The 16,925-nt window shown below is 43.6% G+C and overlaps 1 protein-coding gene across 2 annotated transcripts in view; it reads right to left on the bottom strand.

Annotated features, from left to right (window-relative positions):
- Positions 1-2,956: 2,956 nt before the first annotated feature.
- Positions 2,957-16,925, bottom strand: part of SORT1 (sortilin 1) — a 69,403-nt gene continuing 55,434 nt past the window's right edge. For both annotated transcript variants that reach the window (XM_069090445.1, XM_069090446.1), the window contains exons 11-20: positions 16,221-16,327; positions 14,688-14,790; positions 14,183-14,351; positions 13,331-13,521; positions 11,748-11,937; positions 10,232-10,348; positions 9,647-9,755; positions 8,224-8,330; positions 7,487-7,610; positions 2,957-7,313 (exon numbers count right to left, since the gene is read on the bottom strand). In XM_069090445.1, the coding sequence (XP_068946546.1) occupies positions 7,299-7,313; positions 7,487-7,610; positions 8,224-8,330; positions 9,647-9,755; positions 10,232-10,348; positions 11,748-11,937; positions 13,331-13,521; positions 14,183-14,351; positions 14,688-14,790; positions 16,221-16,327 (1,232 nt within the window). In that variant the 3' untranslated portion in view covers positions 2,957-7,298. The remainder of the gene's footprint in view (positions 7,314-7,486; positions 7,611-8,223; positions 8,331-9,646; positions 9,756-10,231; positions 10,349-11,747; positions 11,938-13,330; positions 13,522-14,182; positions 14,352-14,687; positions 14,791-16,220; positions 16,328-16,925) is intronic.

Below are 16,925 nucleotides of genomic sequence, written 5' to 3'. Positions count from 1 at the left end.
GAGGCACAGATGGCTGACTGATCCCAAGGATGACAGTATGAATAAAATTAGCTTGGTCCAGGCTGACTTCTTCCACCATCAGTGCTGGTCCTGGAATTGCTTCTGTGCTAGGATGTCCTATGGCAGTCTTATTGATCATGAAGGTAGGGGGGCTGAGATTCAGCTCCAGATTCTTCACAACGTCTGTTCAGGAGGAACTGAACACTTGCGTCTCTAGGCTGCAGGTTCAGCTCCCTGGTTAGTTTTGAGCTGTCCTGTTTTCCACATGGCCATTTCCAGCTGCAAGACTGAGGTGGGGGGCTTTGGGGAAGAGAGTGAGATCAAAGGGCAGACATAATAGCTCCAAGGGGAGGGACCCTGGATGTTCATCACTGCCTGGTCCCTGGTACAAAGGGTGACACACTCCAACCTTTGCAGAAACAGCATTGAGCAGATAGACCATATCTTTCATCTGGATCACACTAACGAAACTACAGAATCCACAGTACTTGGCAATTGACTAGATTGGGGAGGGGAGAAGATTTGAATGACAGCTACCCTTAGCATATCCCTGTAAGTGTTTGGGACCTTAACCCTCATGATTAGCCCTTCAGACTCAGCCTCAAGACATGGGGTACTTTTTGATTTTTTTCTCCACCATCCTGTATCCCCCCAAATCCAAACAGTTGCATCTGTCCCCTCCTATTCCCACTGTCCCCACTGGATGCAATTCAGGCCTCCATTACTTGGCTCCCTGCTGCTTACTGAAGTCTAAACTCTTAAAGATGACATTCAAAGTTTTCTATGATCAGGTCTCAATTTACCTTTCTAGTAGCATCCTTCAGCTACTCCCTATATTGCTTCCTATTCTCTTCCCCTTTCTTTACAGCTTTATGTCTTTGCTTTTGCTCAGAACATCACCCAACCTACCCCCTCTCAAGTCCTTTTCTGTTGAAATCTTTGTGACTCAATTCAAATGCTATTATCTCTAGGAATACTTCCTAGAATTCCTCAACTTTCCTGCGTTCTGAATACCTATAGTACTTTGTATCTTGCTGTGGTCATTATAATCTATTTTGCATTATATTTGTGTACCTTTTATTTCCATACTGCAGTATCCAGAGCACAATGCTTTATACATGGTAAGATGCTTCAAGTTAAGCCAACTGTTTTTCCTAGGACTTACCTTCACCCCACTCTCCACCAATGAACTCATTGTCTAAGATGCAAAGAGCCCTGAGAGATAGATGGCCTGAGACAAGGGCTATGGAACGTAGTCCAAGGGCATCTCTCTGTAAACTAGGTACAATGCGCCCTATGCTGGGTAGGCATCCTGATGCCCCTATTTTGGAACTGGGTTTGTCATGTCTAGTGAGAACAAATAATAAGCATCTGTGGTCTCTGGGCTGGCTAGGCAGTAAAGGCAGGAATGCAGTGCATGGGCACCAGGGATGTGAGAATCTCACCTGACACTGTCTGGGTTCCTGAGGGATGGTAGTGATCATTCATGGCCTCAAGAACACAAAATGCAGACGTCATTTTCTGGAATCAAGCTCCCTTTGGCTTCAGCTCCTACCACAAAAACACTGATGCCAGGCTGGCTTAATTCTCTATTGCACTGTGGGACTGGCATCCAATTGTTCCCATTTCCTGACTGCTGCCGCCCAGTGGTAGCCTTCTTTGGAGAGCAAATTCATTGTAGTTTGTCAAAGCAGAGGCCGTTTGGGTTTCACTTTTCTTAGCTAAACGGAAACCAGGAGGCTTCAACATTTTGATCTAGTGTCCAAAGTACTGGTTTATACAACAAACTCCCTCAAACTTCTGAGAACTCAAAGCTCTTTTCTATCATCCCTTAATGCCAACATTAGAGAGAATTTCTACTAAAGCAGTTAGAAGGTTGCAGTAGCTTCTAGACTCCAACAAAGGTTGCCAGCAGCAAATTAGCTAAGAGAATGGTTTTAGATAAGCCTTCTCTGTTCATGATTCCCCTCACCCTCCACTTCCTCTTTAGTCATACCTTAAATGGTTCATTTGGACAAAATGAGAAAGGGTGGGTGGGTAAAGGGCAGAAGGCCCAACATGACCTAGGGCATAGAATCCTAGGAAAGTGCAGTTAATCTGCAAGAGGAGAGTCACATACAGGAATGATGTGCTATATATATCTGGCTAGGGCCCACAAAAATCCTTCTCATCATACTGAATTCTACCCAAGGAATTTCTTCAAGGGTCTCATTAACGATGTGCAAACATATGTCAATCAACCTCAACTGGTACCTTACCTGCCATTTAAGTGGAAGTTAGGTCCTGTGTGAAAAGGATTTAGGAGTAGGAAAGGATAAAGCCCCCATCCAGGGGTGGGCAACCTTTGGCCTCAAGGTCACACATGGCCCCCTAAGCCCTCAAGTGCAGAAGGATTCATTCTGTAAAGTTTGGACTCGGTCAAAAGGCCGCACCCAAGGACCTAGAAGGTCACAGGTGAGCTCAAGTTCCCCACCCCTGCCCTGCTCCTATCACATTCACTTCACAATTTTGCCCAAGACCAGTCCTCATATTCAAAGTATGTCTAAATTATTTCTGGGACGAGAAGTAAGCAGCTACAGTAACTTCATCCCTTGGAAGGGAGAGCATCATCTGCAACTCCAAGAGGAGTATGGAGTAGAAGATGAAATGTAGCCTCTTGGGTAGAAGCCAGCAGCTGAACTCAGAATGCTTGGGGATAAGGCCCGGCGCGGAGACATCAACAAAACGCTAGAGGAAGCTTCCACCCACACCATCCAATGCCATTTACCAAGCCAAAGCCAACAAATCCCTACATATGACTTTTCCTATGTTTCATCCGAGACAAATCTATGATTGCACTGATCTGATTCTTTAGGTAACCCCCTTCTGGTTGCCAGTTTTTTTTTTTTTTAATAATTTGAAGAGGAGAAAACTAGAAAAACAATCATCTTAACAAACCATAGCCCAGTCATCTCAATAGATTGGGTAACACAAAGTCCATTCTGTTTTATTTCTAACCCAAATATTGCAAATATACAGAAAAATACCAGTACAAAGTTAAACACATCCAGATTTATTTACATAATGCTAAAGAAATTTGAGTTTCATTTCAATCTTTTTGCCCTTTCTTGGGAGATACTAAATATGGAAGAGAGTTGGTGTGTGTGTGTGTGTGTGTGTGTATAATGGCTTTATTGCATAACTGACATGGGTTACTGGAACATCATTTTCCTGCCCTACATGCAATTGGCTGTGCCAAGAGGGGAGAAAATGAACATTGGAGTGCATGCAGCGATGATCTCCAGTAGTGCCTTCTGCCTTAGTAGGAAGGCAGCTGCCTTTCAGCTGGGGCTTAGGAAGGGCCAAGGACTAGGCACAGGGCATCAGGCACAGGTGTCAGACACAGGCAGACGCAGCATTTTTGGAGTCTAACCAAAGTCGTCCTCCTAGACTTTCCAAAGGAGGTAAGTGAACTGAGTTACCAGACAGAAATCTGAGGATAGAAGTTTCATTAAAATTCTGGGGCATATCAATAAATCATTATTATGTAGAATATACAGCCTTTTTATATGTATATATACACACACATACACATATATACATATATATATGCACACACACGGGTGTGTGTATATATATATATACATATATATATATACAAAAGGTACAGATTAGCTTTGTGACTTATGTATAAACAAGGACCATTAAGAATGTATCAGTTTGAAAAAATGCACATAGAAAGCCACTGTGGATAATTCCAAGTTAGTACTTCAATTGTGACGGTTTCATTGTAACTTAAGAGAAATCAAGAAGATCCTGTTATGACAGTCATCCTCCATGGGGAAGAAAGCCCTGGAGCACTTGCAGGTATGGCTATCAATTCACTGTGATGGGGCAGCACTCCTCAAGCCGGCTGGATGTGGGCGAGACAGCGGCAGGATGGGACCAGGAGCTGGGAAGTGCTGACAGATGGAGCAAATCTTAACTTTGGTTCTGTTCGAAAGATGCTGAAGCACGTGTTCACTCGCTTGACTGAAGAGGGGAGGTGCTGGTGTTCTGGAGATCTGCTTAAGCCACCTGCTTTATTGCTTTGTCAGGTTCTCGTGACAGGAGACAGATGCTCTCCCCCCGTCTGGGCCCAGGCTAGTCCAGCCTTTCAGTAGGCTGAGTGGGAGCAATGAGGCTTCCTGTACTTTTCTACAGTTACTGGAGAACAAATCATGGTTTAAAGACTAGTGTCTACAGCAAGACATAGCTCTAGCTCTCACCCCATCACTGGACTGAGAGACCAACTTAGGAAGATGAGGGAATCTGGAGGCAAATGAGTTACACAGAAGAGTCATGGAAAGCTTAGCTGACCAAGAATGTTCTCTGGGTCCACCCAGGCGATAAGGAGGGCTGATGGAAGACAACAAGGCTGCTGTGACTCCTTTCAAGGTGCTTCATTCTACCCAAGTCTTTTAAACAGCTGAACCTCACACCTGTCTCCCATGTATCTATATACTACCCTCAGCACAGGGGAAGCAAAGCACATGGCCTCCCGTGACTCCTTAAAGTGTAGGATGCTTCCAGTTCTCGGGGGAGGGCAACTTTTCCACCAAGACCGAAGGGTTCTGTTTTTCTTGGGGTTGGTCCTACATAATTCCAGCATTTCTTTATTCAATAAATGCTACTAATGAAAATTCCAGAAACCACAACTCCTGCTAGCACAATGTCTGAGAGGGAAAATAATGCTACTGACCCAATATCAGGAGCTTATAAATCGCAAGTTCCTTTTTGTCCTCGAAGCAGTAACAGAATCCTGCTAATTCACCAACTCTCTCCTGCACAAGGATCCATATCTATCAAACAGTATTGAAAGGGGCTGGAAGTTTGTAACTGCAGAACAGCAGTTAAATAGTCCATGTAGGAAATATACCCATGACCTACTTCACTAACACCATTCTCTGATCAGCTGGGCTGATCAGCAGAGAAACAGGAACGGGAGAAAGAAGTGGTAACATCACTATGGACAGACATAAAAAGAAACATTACCAAGCCCTTTTCTGGAGACCCATGGTTAGTCATCTGAAGCTAAAGATAAAACTATATGAAATACAACGTCCATGGTTGTCTCTAGATGGCCACAGCAAGTTCTGCCCCTAACAGCTGTGTGACCTTGGCCAAGCCACTCCTCTCAGTATGAATTTTATCACCTGCAAAATAGGGATAATCCCAGGTCTACATATTTCAGTACAGAGTCTGAAATGTGAATATACTCGTATTTGCATATGAGTCTATTTGCTCATGAAAATGTAAGAATGGGCAGTAGTTTAGTAAAAATATTAACTTCTCCATCATATATATTTGTTGTAATTATTTTCAATCATTTACACTAAAGGGAAGATAATGCCAGTTCCTAATTTAATATATAATGAGATGGGGGATGTGATATAAATAAGTTTTTTCTGAACATCAGTTTTGAGCAGAAGGAAGGAAGGAGATGAATTGCTGAAAATATTGTAACTTGGGACCTGGTGTATTTTTGGAATGCCTTAAGAGTTAAAATGATTTAAAAACCCTTTTCATTCTAAAACCCTGGTGCTTCTAGCCTTAACATATGCTAGCTCCCTTTATAAAAACTGGTAACTTTTTGTCTTCTCTTCTCCCTAAGCAATCCTGACTCATTTCTTTTACTGCAGTTGCAAAGTCTCCTGGATTTTTTTCTTCCCTACTTTCCCTGCTGTTGTTAATCCATGTCAGTGATGGAGAACTCTGCCATCTGTTCATGCATGTCAACAAAAGTTAATTTGGCACATTTAATCTTCACTGACTTCCTAACCACAATCTGACCTAGCAGCAAAACAGCAGCTCCTGAGGACAGAAAAGTCCCAAATCATAGTTAATGGGGAAACTGAGAAACTGTGACCAGCACAGTATACACAAACTGAACTTACTGTACTTTATCATGTACAGTATTTAAGCTACAGCATAACTGACTGCAACTTTCTTTACTACATGAGAAAAAAAATCCATCCCTAATTCTATAATTAATTTATTGTGGGAAAAAAATGTCAAATGAAGGGTATCCTTGCCCTCCCAGTTTTTAAATGTATCCTAAAGCTTCTGTCATTTAGGCTGGAAGATGTTTTTTTTTTTTTTCCAAGCAGCATGGGTGCAGATGGGCAAGGTTAGAGCCAAACCTTTTAGCTAACAAAATGCTTGGCAGCACAGGGAACAGAGACGAGGAAGGCAATCCAGGAATAAAATTCATTTTTTATAAAAAAATACCCTGTAAGTTTGAAAATCTTGGTCCTAACTTGATGGATAGAGAACAGCAACTCAAAAGAAGCAAAAATAGGCATCTATTTTTATAATTCAACTGAATGGTTCAGTGAGGTACCAAATGGCCAAAAGATGAAAGAAATGGAATACAGCAATGCCTAGCCTTACGGAGGCTGCGCTGCTCACTCAAAATAATAGCTCTTCAAGAAATCATTTAACCTAATCAAGCATCCATATCAAGTACACACTTTGCAGCAAGTCCATTAGCACACACATACACAAAGCATGTCTGACAAATGCCTCAAAAGGGGCAATGACTTCTTCTGTACTTGATTCTAAATCTAATATATTCCTCTCTACCCCCTCTTCCCCCCCTCCCCCCCTCCCCGTTAAGAATATTCCCCTTTAAGTTTTCCTGATTTAGTATTTCAGAAGCTCATGGCTCAGTTTAAACTCGGAGGGCAACAAATAAGGGAAATAAAAACCACTGCGGTCGAGGGCCCCTGTAAAATACCGGGGGGAGCTGTGTGCTGGGCCCGTGCCTGCTGCTGTTAGACTGGCGCTGTCCCCAGACGGAGGAAGCCTGCTAGGCCTATGTCAGTCCTTGAAGCCTCCACCTCACTCTCGCAGCTGCTTTGTGTAAATGCTTGATGACAGCATGGAGCACGATGTGAGAGTTTATGCTAGAGCTGGCAGCCACCCTGAGGTAGGCACCATGTGAAAATACAGCAATAACAGCATTAGTGAGATGTCCCCTCCAATTCCACTTCATTTCCCTTTTCTAAATCCCCACCACACTCAGCAGAAGGACAAATGAAAACAGAGAGAAGTGATTTAAGAGCTGCTGCTTCTCTTCTCAGGGGCATCGAGTCCTGAAGAGTCTTATCGTGCATTCTCTTGTGAAGATCCTTTGGGTCTGGACGGAAGCAGCAAAAACGGAGCTGGGCTCCTCATATTGGGAAGACGGTCCCCAGATCAGAGAAGCAGGCAGCACGGGGAGCAGTGAAGATCCATCGCCAGCCCGCGAGCCCGCCTGCCCCAACTCCTTCAAGTGACTACTCCAGGAGGTCCTAAGGGAAAAAGAGACCAAGGCCATGTCCTGAGACCAGTTACCCCCTCTGGGCTCCCTGTGCACGTCCCAGCTCCTGTGGCCGTCCTGACCAAGACAGCAGGGGCCACCGTCTCCTCCTGGGCCCGCGTCTCCCATGACCCCATTAGTCAGGTGAGCAAGACAGGGCCCTACCTCATCCGAGTCATCATGGTAACTGCTTTTATTGTTGGGGGAGACCGCGTCTAGAGTGTCTACTCCATCAACACCGTTTGCCTCCGCGTGCTGCTGCAGAATCGAGTATCTATGAACCAGAAACCTGCCAACAGAAAACTCCAGTCAACCTTCCACTAAGGTAGGGACACGATTCCTTAAGTGTTCATGGACCTGAACAGACATGAGTCAAATATACAGGGAACACAATCTACCCTCCAACGATTGATTCTGGATCTATTTTGCAAATGCTTAGAATGTAAACCCTTGGGGTGGTTAGGTAGTGCAGTGAATAGAGCAGTAGCCCTGGAGTCAGAAGGACCTGGGTTCAAATCCGGACTCAGACACTTAACACTTAGTAGCCATGTGACCTTGGGCAAGTCACTTAACCCCAACTGGACCTGCCCCCCCCCCCAAAAAATAAAATAGAATGTAAACTCTTGGAGGACTGGCATAGTATCATTTAGGTTTTCATATCCCCACTGGCTAGCACATTGCCTAGAACACTGTAGGTGCTTAATCAATTCTTGATGATTGATTGACTGGTAAGTACTTCAACAGAGCAAATTATGAAAAGATTTGGGCTGTGATTCTTCAACAAGATAACTCTCCATGTGTTGATTTGAAGGATAGACTCGGGTTATTCATGGCCCATCAGCCATATTCTCACTATTTTTTCCATTTGAATCGGCATCTTTTCTTTGCTCCACGATCCTTACCTGCCCCCGCAGACATATTTCTTTACAATGAGAACTCCAGCTATGATTGTGATCACCATCAGTCCCACAATGGCCAGGATAATTGGAGTAGAATTTGATGAAGATTTCTTGGTAAACAGAAAACACACACAAATGCTTTTGATAATCATGCATATTCTTGAGCAGAATTCAAACAATGACGCATGTTCCCCTCTTTACTTTTGTCAAGTAATCTCCCAGTTACTAAACTTGTGCTAAACAGAAGTGACACTCCCTACTGACCCACAAGCCCAGCAGCTGAAATGTGCAGCTTATATCCCCATAACAACAACGTTCTAGGTCAAGCTGTTGCAAGACAAGAACTATCTGTCCCCGTCAGTTTCTGGTTGTTGGCACAGTGGCCTCCAGTGGTGAAGGCAGAGAATCTGTGACATGGAAGTTGGTGGGATTTGAAACTGCACTGCAATGTAGTATCAAGGAAAGAGCCCTTCAGGACTGAGGACCCCAGCGTGAATCACGGTTTTACTATCAAGATTAGGATTTATTACCCATCAGTGTAATAAGCAAATGACTACAATGTCTCCCTCCCCCATATTGTGTTATACGAATGTCAGTTATCATTAGTGGTATTTTCAACGTGTGTGACATTGGACAAATCTTTCAACTTCTCAATATCTTCATGTGTAAAGTGAGGGAGTTCAGTTAGATAATCTCTGAGGCTTGAGAATTCTATATTTAGGCTAGAACTGTCCTCAAATGCTACTTGGGAAGTAATGATATCAGTGCTGTCCTGTGTAGTATGAAATAGGAAATGGTTTCATATTCTCTGTTTGCTGTGTTTTGTAATTTCTTAATGTCAGAGTTGGTGTCTGAACTACCTGCTTCCCAGTACCTGACTGGGAGTGTGTATTTTCTATATATCCATTAGGTGATTCAGGGACAAGCTTTTCCTGTGGATGGAAATCTTGCCACTGTATAACTTCTGACAGTTCTTACTGCTTCCACTCCCTCCCCTGCCTTCTGAATCACCATACTGCCTTGTCTGGTTTTATATTACCTCATCTTCTCATGGTCCCACAATCTTTAGTAAAAAAAATTCCTCTGTAAATTTACAGTTCTAAACTAATCTGGCCTGTAAGATGATCCTAAATACGGATCAGACCATAAAACACATAGCCCTCACCAGCTCACTCTGCCTTGTAACTCAATCCTCTATGATCCCAGTCCTTGGGCCTTCCTTCTTCCCAAATGAGTTACATAAATTTACTAATCTCTATGCTTCCAGTACTTTGACTTTACCAACCAATGTTTTTTTCCTGCTGTAATGGGAGTTCAATGTATTATGCAATCCAATCCTTTAGTTGCTGGGCAGAATGCCTGGCTAAAGGGCACTCCCAACCTAGTGGATGGCTGACCTCAGGAGAAGACAGTATCCCACTGGTACCTGCTTGTCCGGACTCAAGTAACTGCTTGTGCATTTCTTTTTCAAGTCTTTTTCTTTTCGGTCTGGACTCATTCCCCCTTGACATTTGTCTCCAGGAATTTTCCGGTACCTGAAATTTCAAAAAAGGAGCTCTGATGGGAAGAAATAAAGTACATGTTTCTGGTGTTGTTACTCAAGGGAGGTTAAAATATTAACAGCCACCCCAAAGTCTTAAAGTCCCACATAACCCTTTGGTTTGGGCATCACAAGAGGAGAAACACTGGCTAGGACTGTTCACTTTCAAGCCTGTTTTGAACCAGAATCCCAGACTGTTTGGTGCTCACCCACCTGTGCCAAAGCCCTGTTACCCTGGGGAACACACAAATACTGCAAAAACTGAAGGAATGTAGGTCTCTCCTGGGGTAGGGAGCTCTAAAAAGTTCAAAACAATCATACAAATGACAAAGGGTTCATTCTCTCTTCATTTCAGGGGCAGGTAACTTGGCTGTCAGGATAAATGAGATGAAGATTATGGGGATCCCAGCACCCTTTACTCTGGAAGGCAAATCACTCTTCCTAGATACATACATCTTGAGTGTACCTTACCCTTTTGTCGTCAAATGCTCTTCTCTTCCATACAGACAGAACTCAAGATCATGGCCCTTCAACTCAGGTTGTTCCACACACTTGGAATCATTTTCTGGACGGAAGTAGCCAAAATCACTGTAAGGAACAGAATAAGAGAGCTGCCTGAAGTTCTATGGAAAGGAAGAAGTGGTTGTCAGCAAGGCAGCATTTTATTTTGTTGTTTTTTTTTGTTTTTGGTGGGTAAGAGGGGCAGAATAACACCCTATTCCTGTTTCACTAGAAAAAGAATGTGGGAGAACATCTGCAATCACTGAGGAAGGTGTATTTTCCTTTAAAAAAAAAAAAGGGAAACATTTGGCCTCTACAGAAGAAAAGAGTGGAATGGATGTGAGAAGCACCAAGTTATCTCAACACCCCCTGCCTAGCCAAGGTATTTTACAGGGTCCACAAAGGCACAGGGACTAAGCCTGTCAGTTCTGAACTATGTGGGGGTACCTCAACAAGAAAGAAGCAGCTAAGGAGGAAATATTCACTAAGAAGCATGAGTTCTATATAAAACTGATGTTTCAAAGCAGGATGGTGGCTATATTTCCACATGTCTATGACAAAATTTTGGAAAAAGAGTATTTCCCTTCCAACAGCAGAGCTGGAACTTTTGGGCTTCTAAGAAAATTTTTCAGAAAAGTATTCTTACCACTGTTAATAGTAATATCCATAGTCTATCCAGTCAATGGCACCTACACAGGGGAAAAGAACTGCCCTCCCAGTGACAGCTTTAAAGACCAGGCAGCTGTGGTTTTCTTTGTAGGGGCTATTGCTTTTCCTCTATCTTTACATTTCCTGCCTATGAGGGGGGGAGTGGGTGGGGCCTGAGTTCAGGAGGTTCCCCACCTATGGTGTGTGCCCTAAAACAAACACGTTCAAGAGTCCCATGGGTGCTTCCCTATCTTAGCACAAGAGGTAACTGATCCAACACAACTTTGAATTTCCAACAACTTAAAGTGAAGGCTCCACAAAAAAAAAAAAAAAAAGGCTTCACACAGCCATTTCCTGAGGAACTGCTGTCTCCTTGTCCCATGAAACAGCAGGGACTCAACTACTCGCCGCCTTGTAGGAGGCTTCCAGAACCTGGTGTTCTGTCTCTGAATGTCAGGCCTCTGCAGTTCCCTCTGTCTGAGTCACATATACCACAGGCCCATTTTCTTAGGGATTTTGTCTTGGTGTTTTCTACAGATTTTTGGTTTCATTCTCTTCTCAGATTTTTCCAAGCCAGAATTGCTGAGTTAAGTTCTTGGCCCTGCCTCAACTTCACTCAGATGATGGAAACATCTTCCTTCCTCTGTTTCTTCATTTCCTAGCTCTATAAGGCATCTCCTCTACAAATAGCAACTCGCCTACTCTGAGGAAGATACACAAACATTTGAAAAACATTCCAATTTTCTTAAATACAAATAGATCTGTTAAATGACAGCCAGCAATAAGGATGCACCCCCTTCCTCAGTTGACACCAGACGAAGATGAGGGGTGTGTCTACCAGAGGAAGTCCTCGAGAGTGCAGGCACAGATGGAGGGCTGTTTGGTCACCGTGTAGTCTCGTCCGTTCTGACAGACTGAAGACTTTCGGAGTCGAAGGTATTCTTCTTTGTAGCCCAGGATACACCCGTCATCATGCTCTCCGGGGTCTGTGGAGTGAGCCAGCCATACGGTATAATCCTTTTCTTCACCTGAGGAAAAGACAGGAAAGTTGGAAGGAAAACACAGGACAGAATCTTGCAATGTGAAGCAGCTGTCATACTTCAGTAAGAGACATCAGAAAGGGGAATGGAGGAAGCTACCCAACCTTAGCTTCTCTTTGGGAATTAAAACAGAGCCATGCGATAAATCTGGAGCTCACAACCCAGGGGATTTCCATTTATGTGTAAACGGTCCATATCTGCCCCTATGTGGGATAAGCACTGGAGTGCAGGAGTTAATTCTCTTTTCACTTTAGGGACAGGTACCTTGGTTGTTAGAACAAAGTGTGAAGAGTCCAATCCCAGTATATGTCCGTTTCCAACCAGAGAGGGTTAGCGGGGCAGAGGAAGAGCCTGACTGTGCTCACAGCCTATACCCCTAACCTCAGCCAATCACTTTGCAAACGTGTGTGCTGCAGATCACAAGGGGATCGGGCAAGAGACAATCCAAGGCTTAGAATAATCTATGGTCACTACTAGGAAAACAACTCCAAAGGCATGTCCTGATGACAGGGTTATAGTGTGATCATCTTGTACATGAATACTGCTAATTTAGGACCAATTTAACTTAAATGCTTTGTAGGATGGTCACATTGTAAGGAAAACAGGATAGCTATCTATTCCAGGAAACGCTTCTAAGTCACCTCCCACAGTCTATTTAATGAATTTAGATCAGAATGACTCATGGTGCTAAATCAATCTTTAGGCAGCAACCAAACCAGACTGCCTTCTGCCTCCATGGAGTCACTGAACTAAGATTCTGAGAGACTGGAGAAAAGAAAACCTTGTAAGTGGTCAGGCCTAGCCTTAGATGGAATCCTCTTGATGGGACTCAGCTGCCAGCCCACCATCAAACTGTCCCGTATACCGCCAACAATCTGTGTCACTCATGGATCATTTTCACTCCTGAAGCCCTACTCTGGGCCTGTCCTCTGCTGTGTCACTTGCCTAAAGATATTTTCCTTGGAGAGTGAAGCCAGGAAGCTTCAAACCTGCCCAGCTTCTGTCCAGGGGTCCAGGCTGCGGACAGGGCAACTAAATCAAAACTCTCTGTGAAAGCTACTGAAATGTTCAGAAACTCTTCTCACACAACTAATTGTGTGAGAATCACACAAATGATTACAAACAAGCCCCCAAAAAGCTCCAATAGTAGAGCAATTTCTTCTGACATACCCTAACAATGAACTCTGAAGCTTTCTTCTGTTTTGGTTTTGAGAAACACTGCTTGGGGATTTCAATGGCTTCTTTCTGTAGTGGCTTACTTCTGCTAAAAGAGGCCAACCCTCTCTGGCTACTTATGCCTCCTCCCACCCCCTCACCCCTTCCCTCAGCCAGGTGGGTTCACAGCTCCTTGATGGACAGGAAAGGGGTAGGAAACACTCACAGTTCCTGACAAGGATGTCTTTAAAATCGATGGTGTAGGAGACCCATTTCCGGGACAAGAAATATTCCGTGAAACCCCAAATACTGATATTCATGGACTTGGCTCCTGGCTCTGATGCTAGGCCAGTGAAATAAATAGGTTCCTTGGAAAATGTGTATGTGTTCCAGCACTGTCCTTCATCTGTGGAGAACCTAAACATACATTAGTTGAGAGTTACAACAGAGGTTCTGAAAGTTAACAGCAGAGTCCAGTATAGATGGGAACTTTGAGGAGCCACCTTAGGCTGGCAGGCCCCAAACTGGAGGAAGTAGTTCAAGCTGGGCAGAGGCCTGCTTGTCTGCCAACTTCACTCTTCTTGCCCACAGTTAATGGGAGAGGAACAGGGGGTTCATTCAGTGATTCATCTACAAATAAGGTTTGAGTGGAGAAGGTCCAGAAAAATTCTCTTAATGGAAAGGGAGGGTGAGGGCGGGTGGCCATGGCCTAAGGCAAGGATAGGTTCCAAAAACAAATCTAAATTATTCCATCATAACTTAGTACATGGAAAATTTATTTTCAATTTAGATTGTCTGAATAGTTTTACAACATTCCAAGGCAAAAGGACAAGGATGTTAAGGAAAACTGGTAAAAACTCTTAGGGAATTAGGAGAAAGGAAAAGAAGACAAGCAATGACCTATTCAGAGTAGATATGCCAGCAATGCCTTCAACGAATCCTCCCTGATGTTCTTCAGGGTCTGAAGTCCTCTCCTTAATCTACTCTGCACCCTCCTCTGCCCTCCCGCCTCCAGACTGGAGACTCCCCATATCTGCCCTGCTTGGGGACAGTGTGAGTGGATTGAGCTCATGCATACTTAATCACATTGATAGGATGGCCGCTGTGCTCAATGGCCACGATAAGGCCCCCCGAATCCAGGATGGTATAATAGTGAGGTCCTTCTAGCATCTTTGTCCAGGAGTAGCCCCCATCATCGGTAATGTAAACGTCTGGGATCATCACTGAGATGGCATCTCCCACACTACCTGTAACACAACCCACCACTTCTCATTAGCATATCCTGGCAGGGAATAGAGAAGGGACTATTGCCAGCAATTCTGAATGAATTTAACCCAATCTCTTCTCAGAAAGGAAGAGATGAGAAAGAATAGTAGCAATTTAAGAGATAGGTAAAGGTAGAAAAGCATGGAGATTTCTAGCCAGGTTCTTTACAAACTGTGCTTGTGAAATACTATGCTAGAAATTTTCCTGAATATAGGCAAAAAATCATTCTAAAAGAGCTGTATTTCTCAAGGAAATGCAAAGAAAAAAAACATAACCTAGAAGAGTGCTTAGTCCAGTACCTGTAGCTGCCTACTTACCATGAGCAATGACTATGCCCACAGCATTGGGCTCTGACAGGGGTGCCATTGGAACATTCAGCTTCTGGGAAATGCTGTAGGAAGCGTGGATGTGAAGACTGCACTGTAACAGAAACCCCCAAAGATTAGGTTTAAGTTGAGAGCAAAGGGCTATCCTGTATCAACAGCTTTTTCAATAAAACTTTGAATTTAACTTAGCCTTCAACACAGTATCCCTAATTCAGAGGACTATAACTTGCTGTTTTAGGACCTAAGCCAGGCAATAATCACATCCCCTGAAGCAGCTCACAAGAGGCAGGAGGATATGGGTTCTGCCTCTGACATTTACCCACTGCTATATGACCACAAGTAACTCACCCATCCTCTCAACCTCCAGTCTCGTATCTCCAGCTGTCTACTGGACATCTCAAAGTGCATATCCCATCAACATCTTACACTCACCATGCTCCAAACTGCAGTTAGTATCTTTCCCCTGCAAACCCTACACTCTCATGAACTTCTCTGTTACTGTCAGGGTTTGCGCCCTGAGTCTCTCAGGCTCAAAACCTCCTTCACTGCTCACTCTCCATAGAGAATCTGCTGCCAAGGCCTAGCCATCCTGCGTCTAGGCTCCCTTCTCACCCCTCACCCTGGTGCAGGCTCTCATAACCTGGTCTCCCTACCCCAAGTCTCCCCAGGCCTTCCTTTGCTCAGTTGCTAAAACAATCTTCTTCAAGGGAAGGTTTGACTATTTCACTGCCTGTGCAATTAATTCTAGTGACTTCTCAATAAAAACCATTTCAGTGGCCATTTTTGAAGAAAAATCTCCACAGAAGGCCTCATTCATATCTGCTGAATCAAAAACCACATGTCTGTATTTTCCTTTTCTTATCTCTCAGCACTGGAGTCCACTTCGGGAATCTCAGGTAGTCTAGTCAACCACCTTGTATTTCTGGACTTCTTTCCTAAGACTGTTCATTCTGTTTACTGCTCCTGAAAGCATACAGGAGATAATAAATACTGAAAGACTGATTTTTCCTGTATCATCAGCTACTAATGGTAGAGGAGAGAAGTAACTTTTATTCTACTCTTACTTGACAAAATATTCTCACATGTCACAGAACCTTGGGAAATCTGGCCAGACACTTGAACTTCTCAAACTAAAACCTTGCTGTCATCAACATGCTTGCTGACACACTTGTCCATTCACCACAGGAACAGAACATATATTGTACTGACTCAAGTAAACCAACACCTGAACCCCAAATGAGACAGATTGAAAAGAAAAAGGTATAAGCCAGACTCAGAAAAGAAATCAGCACGCATTGGACCGACAGGCCCTCTCAGATGAATGATTGCAAGGGCTTTCATCATTCTTCAGAGTTCCTATTCTCTGTCAGCTAAGGTGTTTTCATCTCTCAATTCCCAACTTCAGCTGTGGATCCTAACTGATTAGATATTAAAGACAATGATTTCAAGAGTCTTCTGCTGGTCTCTCCAGAATGAGATCAGCCTGGGACATGTCAGGGGAGCGAAGGAGCTCTTTAAACAAACCTCTTCTTTGTTTTTAGCCGTTGAGTCACACTTGCTGTTTTCAGGCTTCCTCAGGAGCTTCCACCTTCCTCCTTGGTCAAAAGTGATCATGGATTGGATGGAATTATCTGATTGGGGAAAGAGACACTTAGCATGAACAGTCCAACATGCCTGAATTAATTTATTCATTTAATAGCTCTTCCTCTAAAAAAAAAAAAGAATACAGTTTTATGGAGGTCTTCTACCTCCTGGAGTACCCTAAACTCCAGGTCCCAATAGATACTTGCCAACTAGTTAAATGTTTCTTAGTAAGGGAACAACATTCTGTTCTAGTTACTGAACTACTATTTAATACTACAGAATGATGAGTTTCCAAAGGAAATCACTGGGGGTAGCAGAAAGATCTCCAAAAGACCTTAAATTGCGAATCTTCCCACTCCCCCCACCAACCTTTGAATAAACAAAACAGAGACACAGTCTTTCTTCATGCTTGTCTTGGAGATGAAGTTAACCAGGAGAACCAGTATGACCTTTATTCAAACAGACTTGGGGCACTTGACAGGCTCCAAAGATTCCCTGGGACTAGTCATTATTTCCAAATTTATAAATGAAACAAACAGCACAGTCTTCCCCTCTGTTGCCCCTTGTTCTCTATTAAAGCTCTTTTGCTTTTTACCTTCATCCATCCATCCATCCATCCATCCATCCATCCATCCATCCATCCAT

This window comes from Petaurus breviceps, unplaced genomic scaffold, assembly GCF_028583685.1.
Source record: "Petaurus breviceps papuanus isolate PSGF00001 unplaced genomic scaffold, PetGlider_PUasm1.0 186, whole genome shotgun sequence".
NCBI classification, from domain to species: domain Eukaryota; kingdom Metazoa; phylum Chordata; class Mammalia; order Diprotodontia; family Petauridae; genus Petaurus; species Petaurus breviceps.
The sequence above is the reverse complement of the archived record's forward strand: the minus strand, read 5'-3'. Positions and strand labels throughout refer to the sequence as shown.